At 43.6% G+C, this 26,188-nt stretch overlaps 1 protein-coding gene across 5 annotated transcripts; it reads left to right on the top strand.

The window, feature by feature from the left end:
* Nucleotides 1–5,377: 5,377 nt before the first annotated feature.
* SERPINH1 (serpin family H member 1) lies at nt 5,378–24,564 on the top strand. Of its 5 annotated transcripts, none has more exons than XM_042459211.1 (6): nt 5,420–5,458; nt 14,139–14,182; nt 18,552–19,201; nt 19,819–19,917; nt 20,690–20,922; nt 22,997–24,564. In XM_042459211.1, the coding sequence occupies exons 3-6, from the start codon at nt 18,574–18,576 to the stop codon at nt 23,297–23,299; spliced, it is 1,263 nt and encodes a 420-aa protein (XP_042315145.1). In that variant the 5' UTR covers nt 5,420–5,458; nt 14,139–14,182; nt 18,552–18,573; the 3' UTR covers nt 23,300–24,564. The 5 variants fall into 5 exon arrangements, with proteins under 5 accessions (XP_042315146.1, XP_042315145.1, XP_042315148.1 ...); XM_042459210.1 differs by lacking the exon at nt 5,420–5,458 and adding an exon at nt 8,217–9,061; XM_042459212.1 differs by lacking the exon at nt 14,139–14,182 and having other exon boundaries at nt 5,378–5,458.
* Nucleotides 24,565–26,188: the final 1,624 nt, after the last annotated feature.

Genomic DNA, 26,188 nt, shown 5'->3' with positions numbered 1-26,188 from the left:
AAAATACAGCAAATTCCATCTCCCATTAAACAACAACAACAACAACATGGTACCTTTATAGCCTGCCCTATATCTCAAAATACTAGGGTCGCATACAAGTAAGATTGACTTTAAAGTCTCTAAAACAATTCAAGATTGCCATCGTGATGCAGTGGTTTGAGCATTGGACTGTGACTCTGGAGACCAGGGTTCAATCCCACTCACCCAAGAAAACCCACTGGGTGTCCTTGGGCAAATCACACTCTCTCAACCGCAGAGGATGGCAATGGCAAACCTGCTCTGAAGAAACTTGTTAAGAAAATCCCACGATATGTTCACCATATGTCGGAACTGACTTTAAGACAAACAACACACACACAACACAAAGCAATTCAAAACAGTACCAAAAAAAATCAAACTGAAAAGGTATTTAATGTTCAGTCTGTATTTAATGTTTAGTTGAATCTGTCCTAGAGATGGAGATGAACAACTGGAGGCGGTTGGTTTTCATCCCATAGAACTAGAGGAATTTCCTTCAGGGCATGAAAGCAAGAGGGCATTGTGTGTGGTTTTATGAATTGCCTTCCGCATGGTTAAACCAATAAAGGAAGGGAGATTCATGCTCACGGTTGGCCAGAACTGGAGAGGTCATTTCCAGATGCACATACGATATTTGATTTACTTTGTGCCATATCAACCCAAACACTCAGGTCCTCGGGCAGATATTTACTCCAGTTAGCCAGGACTAGGTCGGCAACTAGGTTGGCAACTCTGAAGACCAGGGTTTGATTTCCAGCGTAGGCAAGTCCAAGGGCAAGTCACAGGCCCTCAGTCTTGAGGAAGGCAATGACAGACCTCCTCTGAACAAAACATGGCAAGAAAACCCTGTGGAAGCATCGCTTCACCAAAAGTCAGAAATGATCTGAAGGCAAAGTTTCCTTTGCTCCTTGAATACCAAGAGAATGCAACAGGGAATTGCATGGGAGCTGGGGACAAATTCCTTTTTCGTTTCTTGTTTTAAAATAACCATTCAACGGACTAGAGCTGCCACTTTAAGAAAACAAAGATCCTTGCTCTGCACATTTCTGGTGCAATTGCTTGAAACATGAGAAATATGTGAGCAGGGAGCATGCGTGGTTTCCCAGCTCTGCATTTCTTCCCCCATTTGCATCCTTCCTCCTCCCCAAAAATGCCACGCTGGACCATCTGAAGCAGGCCAAAGGGGATTAGATGGAGAGGGAGGAGGAGATTGTAAGGAGGAGAGGTTTCTAAATTTCCGATGATAGGGTTTCATAGTCCAAAGACTGATCTTTTTTCAGAGTTCCTGCAGGGAGACAAAAATAATCCCACCAAAACCAGAAGGAAATGCATATTGCACACCACACTGTTCCATCTTACAGTTTAGCAAAGGAATAACTACGGAATATACCCGTGTCAAAAAGTTGACCCATAAGGTTACCCAGTGGGTTTCATGACTGGGTTCTAACAGACTTTCAAAAGACTTGAATTCGCTGATTTGAAACACACAAATCCATTTAAAAGCGCTAAAAGAAACTGCACCGGCATCTGCACTGAATGACGATTGAATTGATAAAAATATTGAGTTTGTGAAAGAACTGCATGCGTAGTGCAACATTTTATCGTGCTTTTTGAATTCATCAGCCCAAATTATATTTTAAAAACCCAGCTACAATACTGAAAAAAGGTTCAAGCCTGCAAGCCTGTGATTTGTTCCTCTCATATAGTCTCCAACCAGCCTTTTCTAATGGTTACTGCAGTATGTAACAGGGATGGCAATGCCTACATCCACAGCCCATCTTTTGTATCCTGCTGCGAGTGAAATTGCTTGTTTCATCTGTTCCTCATAATAGCTGCTTATTACAGCCGTGGCAGCCCTTGCTGAGAAACTGGCACAAAAACACACACACACACAACCACCTACAGGGAAATAAACAGGATGATGGGATGCAACACCAGAAATGGAGATGAAGGGAGGATTATTGGCAAATTCAAAACAAAAGCTATTTATACAGGCCATAAATTATTTATTCATTCATTTATTGAATTTCTAAAGAAGTAATAAGCGTTTGACGGCATAGATCACCAAAACTACATAGATCCCAAAAAGCTAAGGATGGCTCTTAAGGGCATGGGAGCGCCACAACATCTGATGGTCCTCATAAGAAATCTGTGCTTAGGACAAGAGACTACTGGTAGAACAGAGTTTGGAGAAACAAGAGTGGTTCCTAGTTGGCAAAAGAGCCAGGCAAGGCTGCATCTGTTCACCTTTTCTGTTCAACTTATAGGCAGAACATACTAATATAATTTATTTTATTTATATTCCGCTTAAGTACTGTAAGAAAAGCAGGATTGGACATAGAAAAAGGAGGAGTGAAAACTGTTCGACAGTGGAAGACACTCCCTCAATGGAGAGTGGTGGGGTCTCCTTCTTTGGAGGTCTTTTCTTTGGAGGTACTTGTGCTGTTCTCCTGCCTCAATCTGTAGGGAGAGGCAGGATATATAGAAATAATAATAATAATAATAATAATTATTATTATTATTATTATTATTATTAAAGCAGAGGCTGGATGGGCATCTGTCAATGGGGATGCTTTAACTGTGATTTTCTGCATGGCAGAATGGGGTTGGACTGGATGGCGGTCTCTTCCAACTCTAGGATTCTATGACTCTATGTGTGTGTGTAACAGAGATAATTGTGTGAAAATGTATGAGTGTGTCAGAGAGCATTTTTGTGTGTGAGACCGAATGTATGGAGTTTATCACACAGGGACAATTGGAAATATAAACGATGCCTAACCCATCAAAATTGCGCATTCACAATTAACATTTTCACTCGACATCACGTTCAAAGCACAATTATCCTGGGACTATCCCGTGATGATCGCACAATTGCGCTAATTGTTTTCATTTCACATGACGTTGTGGTGAAAAGCGATTAAAGTGCCATCATCCCATGGCTAACCAGGCAATAAACAGCAACAAACCATTCACGGGATTTGCTTGTTTATGGCCTGGTTACTCGCTGGTTATTCCCGGAATAATGGCTCTTGTGTGTGAAAATGTTAATCACGTTTTAGTTGCATTTGAATTGCATTTTAATCTGCGCAAATTTGATGGGTTAATCACTGTTTAAACTACCAATTCTGCCCCATGTGATAAACTCCTATGAGAGTGTGTGTGTGTGTGTGTGTCAGGAAGAAGATATGACCATTCAAAAGTGTGTGTGGGTGCATGTTTGAGAAAGAGAGTTGTGTGAAAAGGTATTTATAAGTGTGTGAGAGTGTTTTTGTGTATGAGACCAAATGTGTGACTGTGTGTTTAAGAATGTATGACACTGTGTGTGAGAGAGACAGAAAAAGAGGCAATTGTGTGCAAATGTATTTCTGAGTGTGCAGAAGAGTGTTTTTGTCTGTGGAAGCAAATGTATGAGACAGAAGTTGTGTGTGTGTGTGTGTGAGTGAGAAGACTGTATGACAGTGTATGTGGATGGGTGGGTGTGAAAGAGAGACAGCTGGGTGACAATGTACTTTAGAGTGGGTGCGGGTGTGAGAAAGAGAATTGTCTGAAAATGTACTTATGAGTGTATGGGGAAGTGTTTTGGTGTATGAGACCAAATGTGTGACTTGGTGTGTGTGTCTGTCTGTGTGTTTAAGAATATATGACACTGTGTGTGTGTGAGAGAGAGAAAAAGAGGCAATTGTGTGCAAATGTATTTATGAGTGCATGGGAGAGTGTGTGCATTATGTGTGAGTGGGCCAGGAAGAATGTAGGACCGTGTGTGTGGTGTGAGAGACATTGTGCATGTTGCTGCACAAGAGGAAGAGAGAAATGGGAGAGAGGAGAAAAAGATCATCTGGGGAAGAGGATGTGCGAAAGTGAGCAAAAGAGTGCATGGGAAGGGCAGCCAGATGTCCTCTGTTCCCAGGACATGTCCTACATTTCAACCTTCTCTCCAGGAAACATTCCAAAATGGCCTCCATTTTGAGCATCACTAAGAAGCCCATTGAATAATAACACCACATTTGTATTTGTCCAAATGCGTCTGAGGAAGTCGACTGAAGGCTAGGGACACGGGAGGAAAGCGTCATTAAACCAGCATTAAGCCCCATCAATATCACACAACGATGGGTTGGTTTTTGTGTGACATCCATGCGCCGGCGCCATGATCCCGTGAATAAAAAGCAGCAAAATTGCACCCATCGGCAACGAAATCCCGTGAACAAAAAGTGGTGCAATTTTGCCACTATCCACAAGATAATCATGGTTTTGCCACTTTATTCACAGGATAATGGCAATGTGAAAACCAACCCGTTATTGAGCGATATTGAAAGGATTTAATGCTGATTTAATGGGGCTTGCCTCCTGTGTGATAAAGTCCTAGGAAAGCTCATGCTGCCAACCTCTTTCTTCCAGTTAGGCTCAAATGTGCAACAAGATCTCTCTATATACTGACTCTAGAGACTCACATGGCTATATATCTTTGAATTCAACCATATTTGCTGTTCCTCTTGGAGAAACTGGTCTAGTTGGCAGCCGGTCCTGGCTGCAAACAGGGGGCTCGAATGGGCCCTTCTAATGGAGCAGCAGCAGACAGGATTCGAACCCAGAGCTTGGCGAGTGTCGGGCAGCCAAGATGTTAGGCCATGGCATATTGGAGGAGATGATGCAATTCTTACAGCCCAATGGACAAATGGAAGCGATGATTCAAATGTAGACCCAGTCCAGGGTTCGTTACTAGTAAAGTATTGGCTTTGCTCAGGGTTCTAGAAGCACCTTGGAAGCCAACAAAGGCCTCTTAAGGAAGCCACATCCAGGCTTCTTAGGGATGCTCAAAATGGAGGACATTTGGGAATTCCTCCTGGACAGAGGGCTGAAATGTAGGGCCTGTCCTGGAAAAGGTGGACTCCTGGCAAAGGAAGAGAAGGCACTGTAAAATGGAGGACATTACAGAAAATGGAGGACATGATCAAAGAAAAGCTCCAACCGTTCCTGGGAAGGAAAATGCATGCTGCTTAGTGATGCTCCCAATGGAGGACATCTCGCCCTTCCTCCGGGTTGAAAAGTAGGACACGTCCGGGAAAAGGAGGACGCCTGGTCCAGCTGGCGAAGGAAAGAGGAAGGAAGGCAGGGGGCCCAAGCTGCAGAGGGAGGAAGAAGCCGGCTGCCTTTAGGACCAGGTTTGGCAGCGCTGGAAAGGCGATCCTTTGCAAACCCTTTTCCACTCCTCCTTTTCCCCCTCTCTCCTCCTCCTCTTCCTCCCAACTTTCCAGAAGTTTCTCCAAAGTCTCTCATATATATATATATATATATATATATATATATATCCACCCCCCCCCCTCCCGGCGCCACAAAAAAAAAAGAGAGAGAGAGAGAGAAGAGAGAGCGAGAGCCTAGTTCTTGCCCTCTTTTGGAGTCCTCTTTTCTTCTTCTTCTTCTTTCTCTCCCGGAGCCTCGGAAGGTGAGACTGGGACTCGGGAGGCAAAGGGACTCTCAGGCTGCAGCCAGACGGGAGCATTTCACCCGCCTTGGCCCCGCTTGAAGAGCCTTGGGCTCAAGGCTATGGAATTCTGGGAACTGGAGTTGCTTGAGCCCAGGGCACTTAAACCTCTCTCCAGTGATTCCTAGCAGCTTGGATGGAACAAGGGATGATAGCCCCAGAGTTGCAGAAGGGGAGCTGGGTTTGGCTCCGGTTTGACGCCACTTTTCTTGTTGTTGGCTTGTTGTGTTTTCCCTTTGTCCCCTTTTTTTCTTTCTCTTTTTTCCTTTTCCCCCCTTTCTCTTTTTTCTTTTTTCCCTTTCGCTATTTTCTCTTTCCCTTTTTAACTTCCCCCTTTTAACTTTCCCTTTCTCTTTTTCTCCATTTTCTTTTTCCCTTTCCTTTCTTTTCCCATTCATTCCCTTTCCCTGTTTTTTGGGAGAGGACCCAAAGGGCCTCTGAAAGCATCCTTGGTTTCTTTTTAGGGATTTGGAGATGGGGGAAGGGGAGACTACAACTCTCAACTGTGACTTTTCTTGGGGACTGCAACTCCCATCATCCCCTCCCCTCCCAGCTGGGTTTCAGTTTTGTTGTTGTGGGGGGCCTTCAAATCTTTTGTGATTTGGGGCAACCCTAAAACAAATCTATCCTGAGGTTTTCTTGGCAAATTTTCTTCAGAGGGGGCTTGCCATTGCTAGCCTCAGAGGCTGAGAGAGTGTGACTTGCCCAGTGGGGAATTGAACCCTGGGCTCCAGGATCCAAGACTCAAACCACTCCACCAGCTTTCCTTATTTCCCAGGCCAAGTCAATTCAGGGATTTAGGATTGGGAGCAAGGACCCTGGCAGCATCTGCACAGCAGATTTAAGGCAGTTTGACACTGCTTTAGCTGCGCTGGCTCCATGTTATGGGAGCCTGGGATTTGTAATTTGTTGTGGCACCAACACTTTCTGGCAGAGAAGGCTCAGTAGTTCGCAGAACTACAAATCCCAGAATTCGTTTGCATTGTGCCATGGCAGTTAAAGCAGTATCAAACTGCATTAATTCTGCAGTGTAGATGCTTCTTGGTGATCCCCATCCTGCAGCCACACTCCCTTTTGCTCCTTCCCAGCCAGAGTAGACCCTTGGCCTGAAGGGCATTTACCTGTTTTTGTTGCATGCCTTCAAGTCATATGGAGACTCTCTAAGGCAAACCTATCCTGGGGTTTTCCAGGCAAGATTTGTTCAGAGGGGGCTTGCCATTGCCTTCCCTGAGGAGGCTGAGAGAGTGTGACTTGCCCAAGCGGGTTCCATATCTGAAATCCACTGCCCAGTAAGTCGCTCTGGTAAGTTTCCCAGCAGTGGCTGTTTGCCTTCAAATTGTTTCAGATTGATAGTTTAATCCAGTGATCCCCAAACTTTGGTCCTCCAGATGGTTCGGACTTCAGCTCCCAGAATTCCTGTCTGTTGACCAAGCTAGCGGGGGATTCTGGGAGCTGAAGCCCGAAACACCTGGAAGACCAAAGTTTGGGAACCACTGCTTTAATCCATCTAACTCAATTCGGTTTAATGCATCAGTTGCTATTTTGCTGTTGTTGAGTGCCTTCAAAGTGTTTCTGATGTAAGACAACCCAAAGGCCAGCCAAGCTTTGCTCAGAAGGGGGTTTGTCATGGCCTTCCCTTAAGGCTGAGAGTGTGTGACTTGCCCATGATCATCCAGGGGGTTTCCATGGCCTAGCAAGAATTCAAACTTGGGACTCCGAATCCTAGTCCTAACACTTGGGACTAGTCCTAGTCCCAAAAGTATGCCCTTGTGGAAGCAGAAGAGGCTCAGAAGGAGCCCCAGGCTCTGCAGGAGATCAGGCTGAGAGACATGAAATGGGGCTTTAGAGGGAGGAAAGGGGACACCCTTGGCCTCCTTCCCAGGGCTATTCCTGGTCAGCATCAGCCCTGACCTTCCCAGCTAGATGGAGCCGGACCTTTTTGGTTGGAGCAGCGTGAAAAGATGGCTGGAGAAGAGCAATTCTACTTCCACTCCCTGCAGTGCCAGAAGAAGTCAGACTAGGGAAAGGGGCATAGCGGGCCTTGGGTGTTGCGAACCTAAGTAGGCAACCTAAAACATTGCATGAAAATAGGTTTTTGTGGGGTTTTTGGACTATGTGGCCATGTTCTAGAAGAGTTTATTCCTGATGCTTGGCCAGTGTCTGTGGCTGGCATCTTCAGAGATTCAGATCCTGCCACCACCATTCAGGAGATGGAGGCGTCTCTGTATTGATCCAGATTCATGTTGGCGATAGGGAACTTCAGACCGGATTCACTGTATATACTCATGTATAGTCTAGAAATTTTAGTCAAAAAAATTGACCCCAAAAACCTGTGCTGGCTCATTCACAGGTCAATAGAAGTACTATTAATAATAATAATAATAATAATAATAATTATTATTATTATTATTATTATTATTATTATTATTATTATTTATAGCCTGCCTCTCCCAAAAGGATTGAGGCGGGTTACAACAATAAAATACATCAACAATGTATACAATACATACATAAATAAAAATTACATAATCCCTTTACCCCCCCCCCCCCCCCCCCCCCCATTATAAAACTAAACAACAGCATTATAAAATACAGATGCTGGCAAAACGTCAGTAAGAAACTCTTCTAGAACATGGCCACATAGCCACAAAAAATTTCTGGATGCTGACCATGAAAGCCTTTGACTTCACATAAGTACTATTCTTTAATACTTATTTTAAAAAGGAACCATACGCTGGTGAAAGGCAAGAACAGAATCTGTCCTGGAAGCACTAACCCTCCTCTGTTATCTCATCTCTCCAGCTTTTAGTCTGAGCACAAACAGTTAACATTTGTTGGAATTCTGTACGGTCTTTGTTTTCCTTTGCATCGCCCTTTACATCCTTTGTTACGTGCCCTTAAATTTTACCTTCAACTTATCCATGGGCCATAGCAAAATACCTAATTTGGGCCCCAAAGCCTGCCCTTGACGACCATGAGGTCGATTTATAGTCGAGTATATATGGGAAATGCCACAGAGAGAGATTTGCTGCCTTAAAATGTAGTGAACAGTGATTTGGCCAGCGTGGCAGAGTCTCCTTCTTTGGAGTTTTTAAAACAGAGTCTGGATGGCCATCTATCATAGGGAGGGCTTGGGTTGTGTCTCCCTGCAAGGCAGAATAGGCCTGGATTGGATAGCCCTTGGATAGTCTTCATGGCTAAATGTTGGGTTGGGGTTACTGGAAAGGCTGGAGTGTTGAGAGGGGGGATCAGCCATTTTTCCAAATGCAGCTGGAAAGGAGTTGTTGCAGAAGAGAGAATCGAATGGATGTGTGCTTGCCAAGATGTAAAAGATAGGAATTGTAGCAATTTTAAGGAGGAAGGCTTGCAGAGAACTTTAGAAAGCTACCTTTTTGGACTTGCAAACTCCCTTTTGGGTGATGGCGTTTTTTGAAGCACGACTCCAGAACATTTCTTTCTTGGACTTACAAGTATCCCCTTTTAGAAAAAATTAGAATTACAAAGTTGGACTCATCCCCTGTGAGATTACTACAACTCCCATGATGAGGAATCCTAGTCCAAAAGGTAACCTTTTCTATGTTTTATTGCTGCATCAAAGGACCAACAGGCCAGGAAGGCAGGAGAAGTCTTATCTCATCCACTTAAAGTGTGCCTCCTGGCTGTTATTTAGAGGTTTGGTATTCTTTGTCTTGGAAGGGACCCAAATGACTTAAGGCTGCTGTCATTGAATTTAGAGGAAAGCTAAATTAGAAGAAAATCCCAGGGAACCAAACGAGATTCTTCATAAATGTGAAGTCTGCATTGGTTGTTGTTGTTGTTGTTGTGTTCCTTCAAGTCATTAACGACTTAAGCCGACTCTAAGGCCATGGGGTTTTCTTGGCAACATTGGTTTAGAGGAGGTTTGCCATTGCCTTTTCCTGAGGCTGAGAGTGTGACTTCCCCATGGGAGCCAAGAATCGAACCCTGGCCTCCAGAGTGGTCAAACAATGCTCAGACCCCAATGCCATGCTGTCAGTTGCATCAGAAAGCTTCCATATAGTTTCACCACATGCATCTGTACTTGGATCCTATAGTGTAGGCGTCCCCAAATCACAGCATCCAGATTTTGGTCTCCTTCAGAGCCTGGATGGCTAAAATAAAATATCTATAAATATCATATCCAAAATAATTATGAATAATGAGGGTAAGGGATTATTTTCAAAGAAATAGCTGTGTTTCCTTGTATCACTCTATGAATGAATCTTGCAGCACCCTTTAGGAGAAAGAAATTTGGTCCAGAGGTTCTCTACTCCATGGATCTGAAGGAGTAGAAATGTAGATTGTAGACACCATTTTAACTGCTGTGGCTCCATTCTCCAGAATCCTGGGATTTGTAGTTTGGTGAGGCACTGGCACTCTCTGGTAGAGAAGTCTAAAGACTTTGCAACTAAGGCTACAGATCCTAGGATTTCCATGGGACAGAACTACAGCACTAAAAGTGGTGTTAAGCTGCATTATTTCTACAGTGTAGAATATTCCTCCTGAGTCTGAGCTTATGCTACAAACTTTTCTCAGTCTCAAAGGTACTCCATGATCCTTTTGTAGAGTGTGAGAGATTTGAGCAAGATGTGATAGTTCTTTTCACTCACTGTATAGGGTTTTTTGGTTTTAATTTTGTTAAGCAAAGCTTAACATTGCTATTGCATCAGGGATTACTGTATTTTCTGAAATGCTTTACAGGCGTGAGTGGATTCAGACAAAATGCAGAAGGTTTCGGCTAGTCTCTGAAAGGCCAGTTCCAACTTGTGCATTTCCATTCAGGCTGGGGAAATCCAAAAAAGTCTGTTCTATGACTCCCTGCTTCTGTCTAAAAGCTATTCCTGGCCTTCCTTTTTACCATGGGAGCCTAGAGCTCCACTAATAGGCAGAGAAGCTGGAAGGAAACAAGATCCCGGAAGGAATAAAGAGTGTGTAAGTTCTCGTTGTGTAAAGTTATCTAAATACTAAATGCCACCATTTTCCTAAAATGCAAACCTGCACCATCACCATTTGTTGTTCTTGTTGTGTGCCTTCAAGACGTCCCTGACTTATGGGGACCCTATTAGGGGATTTTCTTGGCAAGATTTGTTTTTGGGGGGGGTGCCATTGCCATCCTCTGAGGCTGAGAGAGTGTGACCTGCACTAGGTTTCCATGGCCGAGCAGGGATTCGAACCCTGGTCTCCCAGAGCCCACTTAAACCACTACACCAGGCTGGCTCTCTCTGGTCCTTTGTTCCTCTAGAAAATTAGTTTTTCCATGTCTTGGGAGTATCAGACTGTGAAAGCCAAAGAATGTGTGTGTGTGTGTGTGTGTGTGTGTGTGTGTGTGTGTTCAACTCCAAATTCCAGGACAGACTGGGGAAAAGTATCTCTGAAAAGGAATGCAAGTTCTCATACCTGCGGCAGGAGGAACAATGGAGAAAATCTCACCAGGGTGTTAACACAGCCTTAGAAACAATAGGAAATGCACAAGGAGTTGTTGTTATTAAGCTAACATTTGGCAGAGTACCAGTATATTCTGCATGTAATTTCCTGCACATCCTCAGGGCATGCAATGCTGTTTGATCTTGGAATCTAAGCAGGATCAGCCCTGGTTAGCACTTGGATGGGAGACCACCAAGGAATACCAGTTGGTGTAGGCAAGGAACTGGCAAAACCATCTCTTGAGTATTCCTTACTTAAGAAAACCCTAGGAAAAATTCATGGGGTTGCCATCAATGACAGGCAACTTGAAGGTACTACACACATATAGGCCCAAATATCCTAAAGGTACCAGATCCCTTCTGATCTTGGAAACTAAGCAGGGTCAGCTCTGGTTAGTACTTGCATAGGAGACCGCCAGCAAATGCCAAGTGCTGTAAGCTATGTTTTAGACTGAGGGTCAAACTTGCAAAACTTCCCCTGAGTCTTCCTTGCCAAAGCAAACCCTATGAAATTCATGGGGAAGCCATAAGTTGGCAAGCGACTCGAAGGCACATACGTGCATCCTGTTTTCCTTTTCCTTTCCGGCATTCAAATGCAACTAAATTGCACAAAATGCTAAATTTAGCCATTCCCAGGCTCTTGTGTAAATACAGAGGGCCCTTGGTATCCGCTGGGGATTGGTTCCAGGATACCAAAATCGGTGGATGCTCAAGTCCCATTAAATACAATGGCATAGTCAAATGGTATCCCATATGTGAAATGGGAAAGTGCAGAATTGCTTTTGGGAATTTATACAGTGGGCCCTTGGTATCCGCTGGGGTTTAGTTCCAGGACCCCCCATGGATACCAAAGTCCATGGATGCTCGAGTCCCATTAAATATAATGGCACAGTAAAATGGTGTCCATTATATAAAAGGGCAAAATCAAGGTTTGCCTATGGGAATTTGCATATTTTTAAAGTATTTTCAAGCTGTGGATAAAAAATCCGTGGGTAAGGAAGGCTGACTATATATTTTAAGAAACGTTTTCAAGAATCCATAGATACGGAGAGCTGTGCTCCATAAGCAGCAGGCAATATTTGGTGTGCGTTCCTAGATGAGCAATTTTTGGAAATTATTTTGATTTCTATACCAATGCTGTAATTCTCTGAGAGACATCTTCTGCTGGCCTATAAAAAGAAAGGCATCTTAGCCCAGGCCTTGCTGACGTGGCGTTGGGAGGGGGCTGCTGTGAAAGAAGGGACTGGACTATGCCACTAACTAATACTGTGCTCCAACTTACTGTAAGTCAAGGAAGACACATTCTTTGGGACCATTAGGATGATCCCTGGGAGGTCAGTTTCTTTCTATTCCTTTCTTTCTGTCCCTTCTATTCATTTACCCATTCATTTGAGGGTTTCCCCCCTTTTTAATGGCCCATGCTGCAAGAATTGTCAGAAAAATAGAGGAACTCTTTGCATGCCATATTCTTAGATGCATGGAAATGAACAATTGCATGGATAAAACTGCGGCGGCTGCACTTAATATTTTTTTAAAAAGCAATTTTCCAAGAGGTCACAGTGTTAAATCATTTCCAGCATAAAAAAGAGAAGGAAAAAAAGATTCCATTTTAATGTAAATAAATTTGTATGTTTTTAAGTATAAATGCATTTTAATATGTAAGTTGCTTTTGAGTCTTGGTTCTTTTGATGGAAAAGGCTCTGTGTAAATGCAGATGATGATGATGATAAGGAAAAGGTGATTTTGCTTGTGGCACCGTTTAAGTTTATTTCAGGATAAGCTTTTGTGGCTGCAGCCCATTTTTTCTTGAAAATTAATGCTGAAATACATTTGTAAGTCAACAAGATGCTCTTCCTCCTTCTTATAATTTGAAATCGGTAGCTCTCTACTTTCTAAGCGGATGGGTCAAAACTTTTTTTGTGGTTGATCATCCCAGGAGTGGCACCCCAAATTTAATAGCTTGCAACTTCTAAGCCCCGTTGGATCAGATATTTTTAAAAAGGGAAAGAAAGAATAAGGGTGCAGGTTAAGTCTCCCTTATCTGGAATTCGGAAATACTCCGGAATCCAACATAGTCTACAAGGGTGGCTGAGACACCTTTGCTTTTCTGATGGTTCAGTATATACAAACTTATTTCATGCACAAATTATTATTATTATTAGTTGTAAATTTTTTATTGATTTTCACTTTAAGAGGACAACTTCAAACATACTTAAAAACATCCATCAAACATATATCTATTGGTTGTTTGTGGGTTTTTCGGGCTCTGTGGCCATGTGCTAGTAGAGTTTATTCCTGACGTTTCACCAGCATCTGTGGCTGGCATCTTCAGAGAAATGTCAGGAATAAACTCTTCTAGAACATGGCCATACATAGCCCAAAAAACCCACAAAAAACCATGGAAGCTTTCGACTTCACATTATCTTCATGCTGTGTTTACGAGATGTATATAAAACATAAGTGACTTTTTATGTTTAGACTTGGGTCTCATCTTCAAGATACAGTATCTCATTATGTATATACGAATGTTCCAATATCTGAAATCTGGTCCCAAGCATTTTGAGTCAGGGAGACTCGAGTTTGAATTCCAATAATGGTTCCAAGCCTTTTCCCCAAATGCATGGACCATAGTGTCCCGCTGCTGTGTCTGGCCCCACCCACAGTGCTGTAGCCCTGCCCACTTTCCCTGAAGCCCCACCCACATTGTGCCACGTGGCAGTGGGTGGAGCTATGCAAAACGGTTGGAACAAAATCCATCCCTTGGGCTGTTTCTATTCGCTGAAACCCCCAGAGGCTTAGCCGTGTTAAACTATGATTGGCTCTCTCTGTTTCCCGCATTCTTTAAAACGATGAGATCTTCCAGTAGTCAAATACTGCAAAGATCTCAGCTTGTAGACACTTACCATTACAAAATGTGAAAATACAAAATGGTCAATGTAAGATTGGTATTGATGTGAAAGTGACCATAGAGTCACGTTGGAGGACCTACAAAGGTCTAGAGTAATGTTTTCTCTAGGAGTCATGCTGAAGGAGCTAGAGATAACATATTAACCGAATCCGCCAAAGCCGCAAATGCGGAGGGCTGACTGTAGATGTAATTGTAAATTGCTGAGACATTCCTGTTGTTTTGTTCTGGAAAAGAAAAAGAAGAAAAACTTGGATTTTCGAGGGAACTATCTTATTTATCTGTTTTCTTTCAGAATGAAAAAGGGAAACGTTGACCACACTAAGAAAAAGTTTCCAGGTATCTTTAGAAAAAATGATGATAATAATAATTAAAAAATAAAAACACAAGAAGTATGCAACTTTGCCACATCCTGAAGCTAACTGGACAGTTGGCCCTTCTTATCCACGGATATTTTATCCACGGATTTAAGCATCCACGGATTGAAAATGATAAATTCCAAATATCAAACCTTGATTTTCCATTTCATATAAGGGACACCATTTTGCTATGCCATTATATTCAGTGCGCGACTTGAGCATCCATGGATTTTGTTATCCACGGGGGATCCTGCAACTAAACCCCAGCGGATACCAAGGACCCACTGTACTATGAATTTTGGGACCCATCCTTTGTGTTACAGAGAGGATAGAAATACATGATTTTGAAGGCATGCTTGTATGGCCCTATCCACGTCGGACCATTATAGCAGTTTGAGGCCACTTTAATTGCTGTGGCGTCATTGTATGGAATGCTGGGATCTGTTGTTTGGGGAGGAACTTAGGATTCTCTGTTAGCGAGCTCTAGTCCAGAGGTTCTCAAAATTTGGTCCTTCAACAGTGGAATATGCTGCCTCTGAAAGTGATGGAGTATCCTTCTTTGGGTATTTTTAAATAGAGGCTGGATGGCCATCTGTCGGAGGGCTTTGATTGAATGTTCTTGCATGGCAAAAGAGGGTTGGACTGGATGACCCTTGGGGGTCTCTTCTAGCTCTAGGATTCTATGAAATATTGGGAAGAGTGTCATGTTGAGGAGGGAGCAAGCTTGTTTTCTGCTGCTCCAGAGACTAGGACACAGAGCAATGGATTCAAGCTACAGGAAAAGAGATTCCACCTCAACATTAGCCCCAGTTAGCAATCTGGCTGGAGATCTTTGGACCAGCTGAAGTTTTCAGAGCACTTTTCAGAGACAAAGGTTCGATGCAGTTCTCTGAATTACAGCCTGGAAAATCTGAAGGGAATTGGACAAGTCGATTATCAAAGAGCAATAGCTTTACCCCAGTGACAATTTGTCGCACTTTTGAATTGACCATACTGTCAACTTGATGCTGCAAATGAGAACATATTAAAAAAAAATTCTTCCAAATTGCAGCCACCTTGCATGCCTTTCTGTACGTTTTATTTATTGATTTCATTAATGTACAACCTACCTGTCTTCCAAATGGGACCCAAGGCAGCTCGCAACAGGAATTAGAATCTAATAATAAACAGTGAAAAAAGAATAAAGTACCAAATTAAAACGCCACTACCTTAAAACAATATAAAATACAGATTTTGCGTATCTGCTCCATGATTGGCATGTCTATCAGAGCATTAACTGCAGAAATGGGAATGCAGTTGTAGCTGAAAACATCTGGAGCAAAATATAAGAAACAATGATTTAGAGCAGTGATTCCCAAACTTTGGTCCTCCAGGTGTTTTGGACTTTAAGTCCCATAAGCCCCGGCCAGCTTGGCCAACAGTCAGGAATTGTGGGAGCTGGAAGTCCAACAAAACATCTGGCGGGCCAAAGTTTGGGAACCACTGCTCTAGATCATTGTTTCTTATACTTTGCTCTAGATGTTTTCAACCACAACTCTTAGAAGCCGCAGCCATAGCTGATGGCCAGGAATCCTGGAAGTTGAAGTCAAAAAACCAATCAACCTGGAGGATCAAAATTCGTTGTACTAAATGTTGGATTGTAGCTCCTAGCATCCCTCAGTGTTGGCTAGGCTGGCTCAGGCTAATGGGAGCTGCAGTCCAACAGCATCTGGAGGGCAATGCACACACCCCTCGCCCTGTCTCACAGGAAATCTTTGACTTGGAATGAAAACTTTCTAAATTTAAAAACCTTTGCCTCTTTAATCTCTACTCCTCACTTCTGCCAAGGAGAGTTTTAACTATTGGTGTTGCACAAAGCTATAATGCAAACCTGTGCTGGAGGCTATGTAATTTGCAGAGATTTTAACTGCAGAGTGTGCTTGCTTGTGGCAAGCCCTGCTTGCGTGGCATGCTGGGGCTGGGAGGGGCACTCGCACTTCCCGTCCCTTGCTTTTATTCCCTTTGGTGGACTGTTTTCCATTGCATGCAGGGAACAGAGCTGGGTCCCCACCCTTGGCAGGCAGCCCAAAATACTGGCTGATGAGTTTTTGGCAACCGGCTGGGATGCATCATAGGAGAAAAATGCACACTAGACACAGCAGCGGGATAAGAAGTGCTGAGCAGTTTAGTTATGGATGCAAAAGGTTTTTTGTTGTTGTTGCTGTTGTTGTTGCTTTAAAAAATACAGGCTGAGTCTGTATCTGGAATTCCAAAATATTCCAGAATTGCCCATCTGGGTGGCTCAGATAGCGACACCTTTCCTTTCCAATGGTTCAGGGTACACTCGTCCCTCCACATTTGCAGGCTTGACTTTTGCAGATTTGATTATTTCCTGATTGTATTAATACGTTCTCTCTAGGAATATCTAGGTCCTCCAGTACAACTCTTTGGTCAACTTTAACAAAAAGTCGCACTGAAGGACCTAGAGATTCCTAGAGAGAATACCCCACTAAGCATTTGTAGCTCCTCCAGTGCAGTTCTGTGGTCAATGTCTGGCAGAGGTTGACCATAGAGTTGCACCAGAGGATCTAGAGATTCCTACAAGGTGTTCTCTCAGGTAAAAAATAGTGTTTTTGTTACCTGTGGTTTTTCCACATTCACTGGGGTCCTGTGCCCCTAACCCCAGCGAATGTGGAGGAATGAGTGTACTTTGTTTCATGCACAAAATTATTAAAAATGCTGTTTACAAAATCCCCTTCACGCTATTGCACTTCAGGGTGAACATGGAACATAAATGAATTTTGTGTTTACACTTGGGTCCCATCTCCAAGATATTTCTTTATGTATGTGCAAATATTTCAAAATTTGGAAAAGTCCAAAATGCAAAATACTTCTGGTCCCAAGCGTTTCAGGTAAGGGAGATTCAGCATGTAGTATGATTTTGGGTAATCTGTGTGCTTCCAGAAAGTCATATCCTTTGTCTTCCAGCAGACAACTTAGTACTGTGTAGTGGTTTGAGTGTTGGGACTAGGACTCCAGGAGATTTGAATTCAAATCCTAACTCAGCCACGGAAACCCACTGAGTAACCTTGGGCAAGTCATCCTCTCTCTGCCTCAGAGTAAGACAATGGTGACAACCCTCCTCTGAGTATATATTGCCAAGAAAACCCTATATCAGAGTTGATTTGAAGAGGAGAGGCAGCATGGCGTGGTGCAGTGGTTCTCAAATGGTTGCTCAGTTTTTCAAGTGAAAGGAGAGATTGTGATTTGCATAGCTAAATCCAAACCGAAATGTTCAGAAATTCCAGGGAATCCAAGTGTGCCCTCTGGCGGTCTTTGGAAGGAGAGTAGCCTCTTCTTCCTCTGCCTGTCTGTGTACAGGTGGCCCTCCACATTTGTGGCTTTGACTTTTGCAGTTTCAGTTATTGACAAATTTGATTAATATGTTTGCTCTAGGAATCTCTAGGTTCTCCAATATAACTTTCTTCCAGAGACTAAAGCAGAGTTGTTCTGGGCTGTCACACTGAGGATGGAGCAAGCTTGTTTTCTGCTGCTCCAGAGACTAGAACATGGAACAACGGATGCAAGCTACAGGAAAAGAGATTTCACCTAAACAGTAGGAGGAACTTATTGACAGTAAGAGCTGTAGGACAATGGAACACACTCCCTCAGAGCATAGTGGAGTCTCCTCCTTTGACGTTTTTTAAACAGAGGCTGGATGGCCATCTGTCAAGGGTGCTTTGATTGCCTTTTCCCAGTCGATAAGGATGGGACCTCCTTAAACTTGGGTTGCTCCTCCCTTTCAAGTACATTCAAGGTGGTGTGATGGTGTTAACATTTTAAAGAGGGAAGAAATGTATTCACAGATCATAGAAAGTGCCTATATTGCGTCAGAATCCATATTGTCAGCTCTGACTGGCAGCAGGTTTTTTACGCAGGATTCTTATGGAGCAAGACTTGACAATCCCTGGAATTTCTTGGAGGTCTTTCATGCAAGTCCTGATTCAAGCTTGGCCCAGTTTAGCTTTCAAAACCAGAGGGGCCCATTTGCATTACAGAATTATAGTACAGTCGTTCCATTTTTAATTGCTGTGGTTCAGTCCTATGGAATCCTGGGATTTGCAGTTTAGAAAGAGACATTTAGAATTCTCAGCCAATGCATTCACAAATCTACAAATCCCAGAATTCCATAGGATGGAACCATGGCCATTAAAAGCAAAATCATAGTGATATAATTTTTTAGTGGAAATGGACCCTAGACATGTTCAGGATGGTATGGCACTGTAACACATGGCCAGTCTCCATTACTGGAGAAACAGCGAAGAAAAGAGAATTGTTCTCTGTCTGATCAGCCATTTTGCTTCTTACAGATCCAGATTGGTCCCAGTTCCCATGGAAGCCATGTGGTTGATCAAACTCCTAGCGCTTGTTGCTCTAGTTGCCGCCGTCCCTCCTGATGGCAAGAAGTCTACTGGGAAGAAAGCCGTCTCGGAAGAAAAGAAGCTGAGTGAGAAGGCAAACACCTTGGCTGACCGTAGTGCAACTCTGGCCTTCAACCTCTACCATGTGATGGCCAAGGATAAGAATATGGAGAACATCCTGGTATCTCCTATTGTGGTTGCATCTTCTTTGGGACTGGTGTCTCTTGGAGGCAAGGCTACTACTGCCTCCCAAGCCAAGGCCCTGCTTAGTGCTGATAAATTGAATGATGACTATGTACACAGCGGCCTGGCAGAGCTTCTGAGCGATGTAAGCAACTCCACGGCCCGAAATGTCACCTGGAAGATCGGCAACCGCCTCTACGGTCCCAGCTCCATCAACTTTGCCGATGACTTTGTGAAGAACAGCAAAAAGCATTACAACTATGAACACTCCAAGATCAACTTCCGGGACAAACGGAGCGCCCTGAAGTCCATCAATGAGTGGGCTTCTCAGACCACCGATGGCAAACTGCCAGAGGTCACCAAGGATGTGGAGAAGACAGATGGAGCCTTGATTGTCAATGCCATGTTCTTCAAGCGTAAGTGGAAGTCAATGGGTATCATTGGGTGGGGTATCGTTGACTTGGAAATACATTCTTTGGAGATAGAATTTAGAGACTTAGCCATGCGTGTTTAGAATATGAGTATGGAAAGGGACCTTGGAGCACCTTTGAGACTAACTGTGCAAAAGAAGTAATGTGAGCTTTCATAGACTTGGTCTACTTCCTCAGAGGCATAGAGTGAAGTGGTGCCCAGGAAGAACCAAAGCTTTTGAAGACTTGGTCTACTTCCTGAGATGTATGGAGTAAAGTGGTGCCCAGGAAGGACTTTTAGAATTAGCCATGGAAATGCAAAACTTGTGGGTGACAAGTTCAATTTTAACAATGGTTGTTGAGGGACAAAGGCTGGAAGGAAGATCCAGTTTGGAATGTGGTCTGTGCAGGCTGGAAACCAGAAAGGAGATATGTTAAACAGGGTAAGAGTATCCAGTGTTACAGTATGTTCGGTGTGCCAGTCCCAGGAACCCATTGTTTTTGTTCAGCCTACTGTTGATAGACATGTGACAAGTCTAGTTAGCTCATAGAGGGTCTTTCAGCTGAGCTCTGTGATAATGACAGTCTCCACTCTTTTCTGCTGTTTCTCTTTGGTTCTGTAGCTCACTGGGATGAAAAATTCCATCACAAGATGGTGGACAATCGTGGCTTTATGGTAACCCGGTCCTACACAGTTGGTGTTCCTATGATGCATCGCACAGGTAAGTGGGGCAAATCCTACTCTTGATTGAGCTTGGAAAAGTTATTTTCTGGTCCACAGCTCTCAGAGTTCATTTCCCCCCAGCTAACTTTTCCATGGTTTGACCTACCATGGTTCAGCACATGCCTTAGGTCTCAGCATTCCCACTAATATTTGTCCACTCTGTGTAAGAAACATGATTGAAAGAGTTCTTTTCTTTTCCTCCCACAATGTCACAAGGTTAACTGAAAAATAAAGTGGATACTGGTCTAATAATGAGAAACTGTCAATGAACAGCTAAATGTTTAAATTCAGTTATCGTTGTTCTGGTAAGAGGATTGGAAAATAGTAATAATAGCCAGACGATGATGACGACGATGACATTTGTTGTGTGCCTTGAAATAATTTCCAACTTATGGTGACCTTAAAGTGAAAACAGGGTTTTCTAGACAAAATTTGATCAGAGGTTTGTCACTGCATTCCCCTGAGGCTGAGAGAGTGTAACTTGCCCAAGGTCACCCAGTGGGTTTCATGGCTGAGTTGGGAATCGAATCTTGGTCTCCAGAATCGTAGTCCAACACTCAAACCACTGTGCCATGGTGGCTTAATAATAATAATTATACAAACCAGAAGTGTTTTGCCTTCATTAGTTGTTTGGGTTAAACCAGCCAAACCTAGTTGTAACCCAGCACATCTGGTGGACCACAGACATGGGGTAGACTGGAAATCCCTCATCCTCACCAGCCTTTTTCCCATCAGCACAGCTGCTGATCTGTTTTCCTTGGTTTCCAAAGGATTGTACAACTACTATGAGGATGAGGCAGAGAAGCTGCAGATGGTGGAAATGCCACTGGCCCACAAACTCTCCAGCATGATCTTCATCATGCCAAACCATGTGGAGACACTGGAGCGGTTGGAGAAGCTACTGACCCGGGAGCAGCTGAAAACCTGGCTGGGCAAGTTCAAGCAGAGGGCGGTGGCCATCTCCTTGCCCAAGGTCAGCCTGGAAGTCAGCCATGACCTGCAGGTGAGTTGATTCCTGGCTCCTCCTTACAGCAGCTTTGAACTCAAGAATTTCAGGATGATGGATCTCCTTCTCCTATAGGATGGGCAATGCTGGCCTTCTGCTGAAGAGCTTAAAGGAGCCTGGGGTGTCTGGGTGGTTTCCATGTCAAGGGAATATGGATAGCAAAATCTATGGATGCTCAAGTCTCCACCCTGACAACTAGAGGCAAAGGGGCTGTCAGCTGCCTTGGAAAGAGACTCCACCCCAAAATGGTGAAGGGTCTGGAAACCATGCCCTATGAGGAGCAACTTAGGGATCTGGGTATGTTTAGCCTGGAGAAGAGAAGGTTAAGAGGAGATGTGATAGCCCTGTTTAAATATTTGAAGGGATGTCATATTGAGGAGGGAGCAAGCTTGTTTTCTGCTGCTCCAGAGAATAGGACCCAGAGCAATGGATGCAAGCTCCAGGAAAAGAGATTCCACCTAAACATTAGGAGGAACTTCCTGACAGTAGGAGCTGTTTGACAGTGAAAGACACCTCCTTGGAGTAAGGTAGAGTCTCGTTCTTTGGAGGTTTTTAAGAGGAAGCTGGATTTGATTGTGGGTCCCTGCATGGCAAAGGGTTGGACTGGATGGCCCTCAAGGTCTCTTCAAACTCTTTGATTTTGTTCTATGATTCCAAGGTGGCTCTGCAGCCTCCATCTAGCTTAAGCTTACCGTAAGTCCTTGGAGGGTGTGCTCAAAGTGGCCCTCTTTCTTCTCCCTTCCCTCCCGCCATATTTCAATGGATCCTTTGCAGCAAAACAGCTTCGGCCAAAGTCCCCTCAGAAGGCCACCATAGATGATGCAAGCTGGGAGAAGAAATGAGACACCCGGCACTGCTTTTTTCAATCCATGGTTGGGTGAATCCACAGATATGGATCCTGCAGATACTTGGGCCCACTGTATTCATGGTGCTGAACATATTGTGGACATAGTAGTTATTATAACTAGGGCGACCAGAGGGTCTCCTTTTCCTGGACATATCCTACATTTGTACCACCTGTTGACAGGGAGGTCTGGGAGGAATGACCAACTGGTTTTGAGCCATAAAACCTGTCTGGCAAGCAAGAGGTAGCCAAAAAGATTGATTACTGCCCCCTGCTGCTTCAAAGGGCTTGTTAGTTTTTCTCAAGCAAAAAACAGAAGCAAAATGTTTAGCCTGCAACTGTATTCTTTAATCGCTACAGAAAAACTGTTGCTTGCATCAGAGGGGCAAAAGAAAGAGAGAGAAAAAGTGTTTTTTCCTGAAGGTGTGGAAATGTAGATTCAGTCAAACTTTTGTTGCTAGTAAAGCAACATTTAGCATTTGTTCTGATCAGCGTTCTGTAAATATATTGCAAGCCAACAAGGCATTTTAACAAAGATAAGTTCATCAGAAAAAATATTGTTCAGTACATAATAAAATACAGTAGTGTGCCCTTGTCTTATGAGGGAGATCTGTTCCGGACCCCCGCCCCCTGCGTAAGGCAAATTCCATTTATGCTTGAGCCCCACTGAAACTAATGGGGTCTGGTGCAGAAGCATCCATGCATGCATGGCAGGCATACGCACCATTTCCTGCTTGTCACACAGCTTTCAGGGTAAGCTTAAAGCTGCGTATAGGGCGCCCGCGTATGACACGACCGCACTATATATATAATACAGCTGTAAATAAACCATATAAAATGAAGGTTTTTGTGGGTTTTTCGGGCTATGAGGCCATGTTCTAGAAGAGTTTATTCCTAGTTCTTCCAGAAGACAGTCTCATAGCCCGAAAAACCCACAAAAAAACTATGAATGCCGGCCGTGAAAGCCTTTGACTTCACATATAAAATGAATGTGTATTTACATGAGTGTGCTTAGCTTTTATTTGACAATGTCCTACATTTTTCTTGAATGTCCTACATGTGCCTTGTCCTCCTTTGCAGTTATGACATCTGGTCACCCCGATTATGACAGAGCTTCATTATAGTGGCTACATCTGAGGATTTGGGATCTTAGCCAATGTTTTTTTACATATATTTTGACTTCCTAGTGGTTTCTGACTCTGCAATGTGTCTGTCACTTGCTTCTAGAAACACTTGGCTGATCTGGGTTTAACTGAAGCCATTGACAAAAACAAAGCCGACCTTTCCAAGATTTCCGGCAAGAAAGATCTCTACCTCTCCAACGTCTTCCACGCTGCGGCTCTGGAATGGGACACGGAAGGGAACCCCTTTGATGGGGACATCTATGGCCGGGAAGAGATGAAAAGCCCAAAGCTCTTCTACGCCGACCACCCTTTCATTTTCCTCATCAAGGACAATAAGACCAATTCAATCCTTTTCATTGGCCGACTGGTCAGGCCCAAAGGAGACAAAATGCGGGATGAGTTGTAGTGTGTGAAATGGCTGGGTGCATTTGTTGGTTTGTTTGTAGAAATTGGGAGGGGAGGGGGAAATAACGATATGTACCTTCTGTGAACTGGTGCTTGCAGGCCATTCTCTCACTAAGGTTGCAATCCTTCTGCACATTTTCATGGGAATAGGACTTACTTCTGTGTAAACTGAGGGTATGACACACTCGCACAGTAGAAGTGCCCCAGCCCAAATGGCAGCCTCCATTGTCAGTGTATGTTCTGGGGTACCAAAATTGTCCTCTATCCTATCCACCTTCTGGAGGTCACCAGAGGCAGTTGGCTAGTCCATCTCACACTGGTTGGGACTTGATATATGCTCTGGGCCAAGTCAGGAGATCAGTCCCTAATATAAGCCCCCATATGCAGCTGGGGAGCCTTGAAGGACAAACAGCTAGCTCCCTCCTTCCCACAAATGGAGGGATATGGTAGTCCTCCCAAAAAACTACACACTCCAACCATTTTTGAAAAGACTGTGCCATTGAGCATGAAGCTGTCACCAGTAGTATTGTCTCTTTAGAGGCCTACAGTGGTGGTGGGGAAGAGGCGATAACCCATTTTACAGCCCTGGGCTCTGTAGCATTAATGAGAACTATGATCCCTCACTAATGCCTAGTCTGCCTAGAGCTAATGGGAACTGTAGTCCAACAACATCTGGAAGGCTGCAGTTGTCTGCCTTGGCTTTAAATTGCCACCTTCTTGTGTGCCTTGCACAACTGGCAGCATTGCTTTTAAAGATGATTCAAGCAAAAGCAGCCCTCCACAGATGGAACCGATACTAACATGCACTCTTAAACCAAGCAGGTTTACCAAATCCCACTATTTCTGTTTCAAGCAGGATTGCCGTTGGTAACCCTTTCCATTTCAGCATAGTGAAGTGAACCTCAATATTTCACTTAGGTACCAAAGATTTCCTGCCTCCCAAGTTAACATCCCTGCTATGCCAACTCTTACTAGGTTGTTAAAAGCATGGGAGTGGGAGGGCTTGGGGAAAACCTTTGTAATGTGAACTAGGAATGCAAGGACTAAACCCCTGGACTGCTGCTGCCTTTGGGAGGTGAAGTGAATAAGAGTGTCAATGCTACCCTGAAGACAATCTTTACGCTGGTGCTATTACACAGGGAAGGGGGGAGGAGAGACAAGGGCAAGGAATTTTGCAAGAGGGATTGGACACGAATGCCAGATGCCTTGTATTCTGCTATCCCTCAAAATTTCTTGTACAATTTTTGCAATAAAATGTTTTCCAGAGCTGGGCCTTGTTTAATTTAAGCACCTGCAACCTTGGACTCAGAAGCAGAGCGAGGCGTGACCTGAAGTCAGTTCAGTGGTGAAGAAAAACAGAACATGACTGTCAAAACTGACCCCCTTCAGAATTCCTCATATAATAAAAATACAAATGCTTCTGGTTTTTACTATCCCAGAACTATTATGTTAATGTCCCACTTGCTACATGAAGAATTCCATACCCTTGTGTTCAGCTCTTGAGTGGTAGAAAGTTTTAGAAGACAAAAAAGACTGAACTCCAAATACTGGTGAAGACAGTATTGCTAAAACACTTCTGGCTTTTGCTATCTGCTTGTTTACACCAATGATGACCTTTGAAGTGAGTAAGATCCATGCTCAGTGTTGTGCCTTTAGTGCAACAAAACTATGGACAATCTATTTATTATATGTATATATGTCACTGACTACTTGCATAGATTTATTTCTAAAATTAATTTATCATATACATCTGTAACTCTACTTATTTATAGTTCTGTTGAGAATCATAGCCCCCCTCAGGGCAGAAATCTGTCACAGCACTGAAGCATGGGCTTGCTGGTGCCTTCTCATTCCCTCGCCAAAGGAAATTGGAGCTAGAGGATTGGGTCAGGAGGGCAGTGATCATCTGAAAGCATGCCTAATCCAAGATGGGGTGCTCCAAGGACCAGAATGAGGGATACACAGACCATTCAAGGCAGGGAAAACATGACTTTATGGCAAAGATGCACTATGGAGAACCAGCATAGTGTAGTGGTTTGAGCCCTGGACTGCAACTCAAGACCAGGGTTTGAATCCCTGCTCAACCATGGAAACTGACCGACCCTGGGCAAGTCACACAGCTTCAGAGGAAGGCAAATGCAAAACTGGTTGTCAAGAAAACCCCATGAAAGGGTTGCCGTAAATTGAACTGACTTGAAGGTACACAGCAAACAGTTAAGATTACTTAATTTATGGGTTTTTCGGGCTATGTGGCCATGTTCTAGCAGTTTCTTTCTGATGTTTCGCCAGCATCTGTAACTAGCCAGACCTAAGCACCTCTTTGGTAATATTCTGCATCTTCATAACCAAATTTTGCGCTGCAAGTAAGTCAACAGGGGCTCACACCTCCACCTTTTAGAATATTAATTTTCTCTAAGTCTAGTGAAGTCTCAGCGTTGTCAGCAAACCTCTGCAGTTAGGGACTCCTGGTTTTATTTTTTTCATTTAAAAAAAAAAGCTTACTCAGGCAAAGGCAAAGCCTTCTGAACAAATCTTGCCAAGAAAATCCTGCGTTAGAATAGCCATAAGCCAGAAATGACTTTCAGGCACACAACAAGAAGGTCCTAAACTAGCAGGACATTTTTATTCTCACTGGTGCTTCCAAGTCTATTAAGGCTTCTGACAAAGATATTTTCCCAACCTTGGTGTCAAAGATCTTTTGGAAGCCTTGGTCCTCACTTTTACCCCTAATATTATGGACTCTCTCCACACTCTACCCTTAGTATTTGGGGACAAGTTCAGGTCACACAGTCATCTGTACTTAATTGATTCAATCCAACACCCCCTCAGCACAGCCTAAATACCAACATATAAACCTACTCTCACTATATAGTGTAGCTAGGTTAACATG

The sequence above is a fragment of the Sceloporus undulatus genome, chromosome 3, assembly GCF_019175285.1.
Source record: "Sceloporus undulatus isolate JIND9_A2432 ecotype Alabama chromosome 3, SceUnd_v1.1, whole genome shotgun sequence".
Lineage (NCBI taxonomy): Eukaryota > Metazoa > Chordata > Lepidosauria > Squamata > Phrynosomatidae > Sceloporus > Sceloporus undulatus.
Note: the sequence above shows the minus strand (reverse complement) of the source record. Positions and strands in the feature narration are given on the sequence as shown.

What these genes read in the sequence shown, in the direction of transcription:
- SERPINH1 (XM_042459212.1), top strand. Translation starts at nt 18,574, where the DNA reads ATGGAAGCCATGTGGTTGATCAAACTCCTAGCGCTTGTTGCTCTAGTT. An exon ending in CAATGCCATGTTCTTCAAGC is followed by an intron (nt 19,202 to 19,818) that starts GTAAGTGGAAGT and finishes TTGGTTCTGTAG; the next exon opens with CTCACTGGGATGAAAAATTC. An exon ending in TCCTATGATGCATCGCACAG is followed by an intron (nt 19,918 to 20,689) that starts GTAAGTGGGGCA and finishes TGGTTTCCAAAG; the next exon opens with GATTGTACAACTACTATGAG.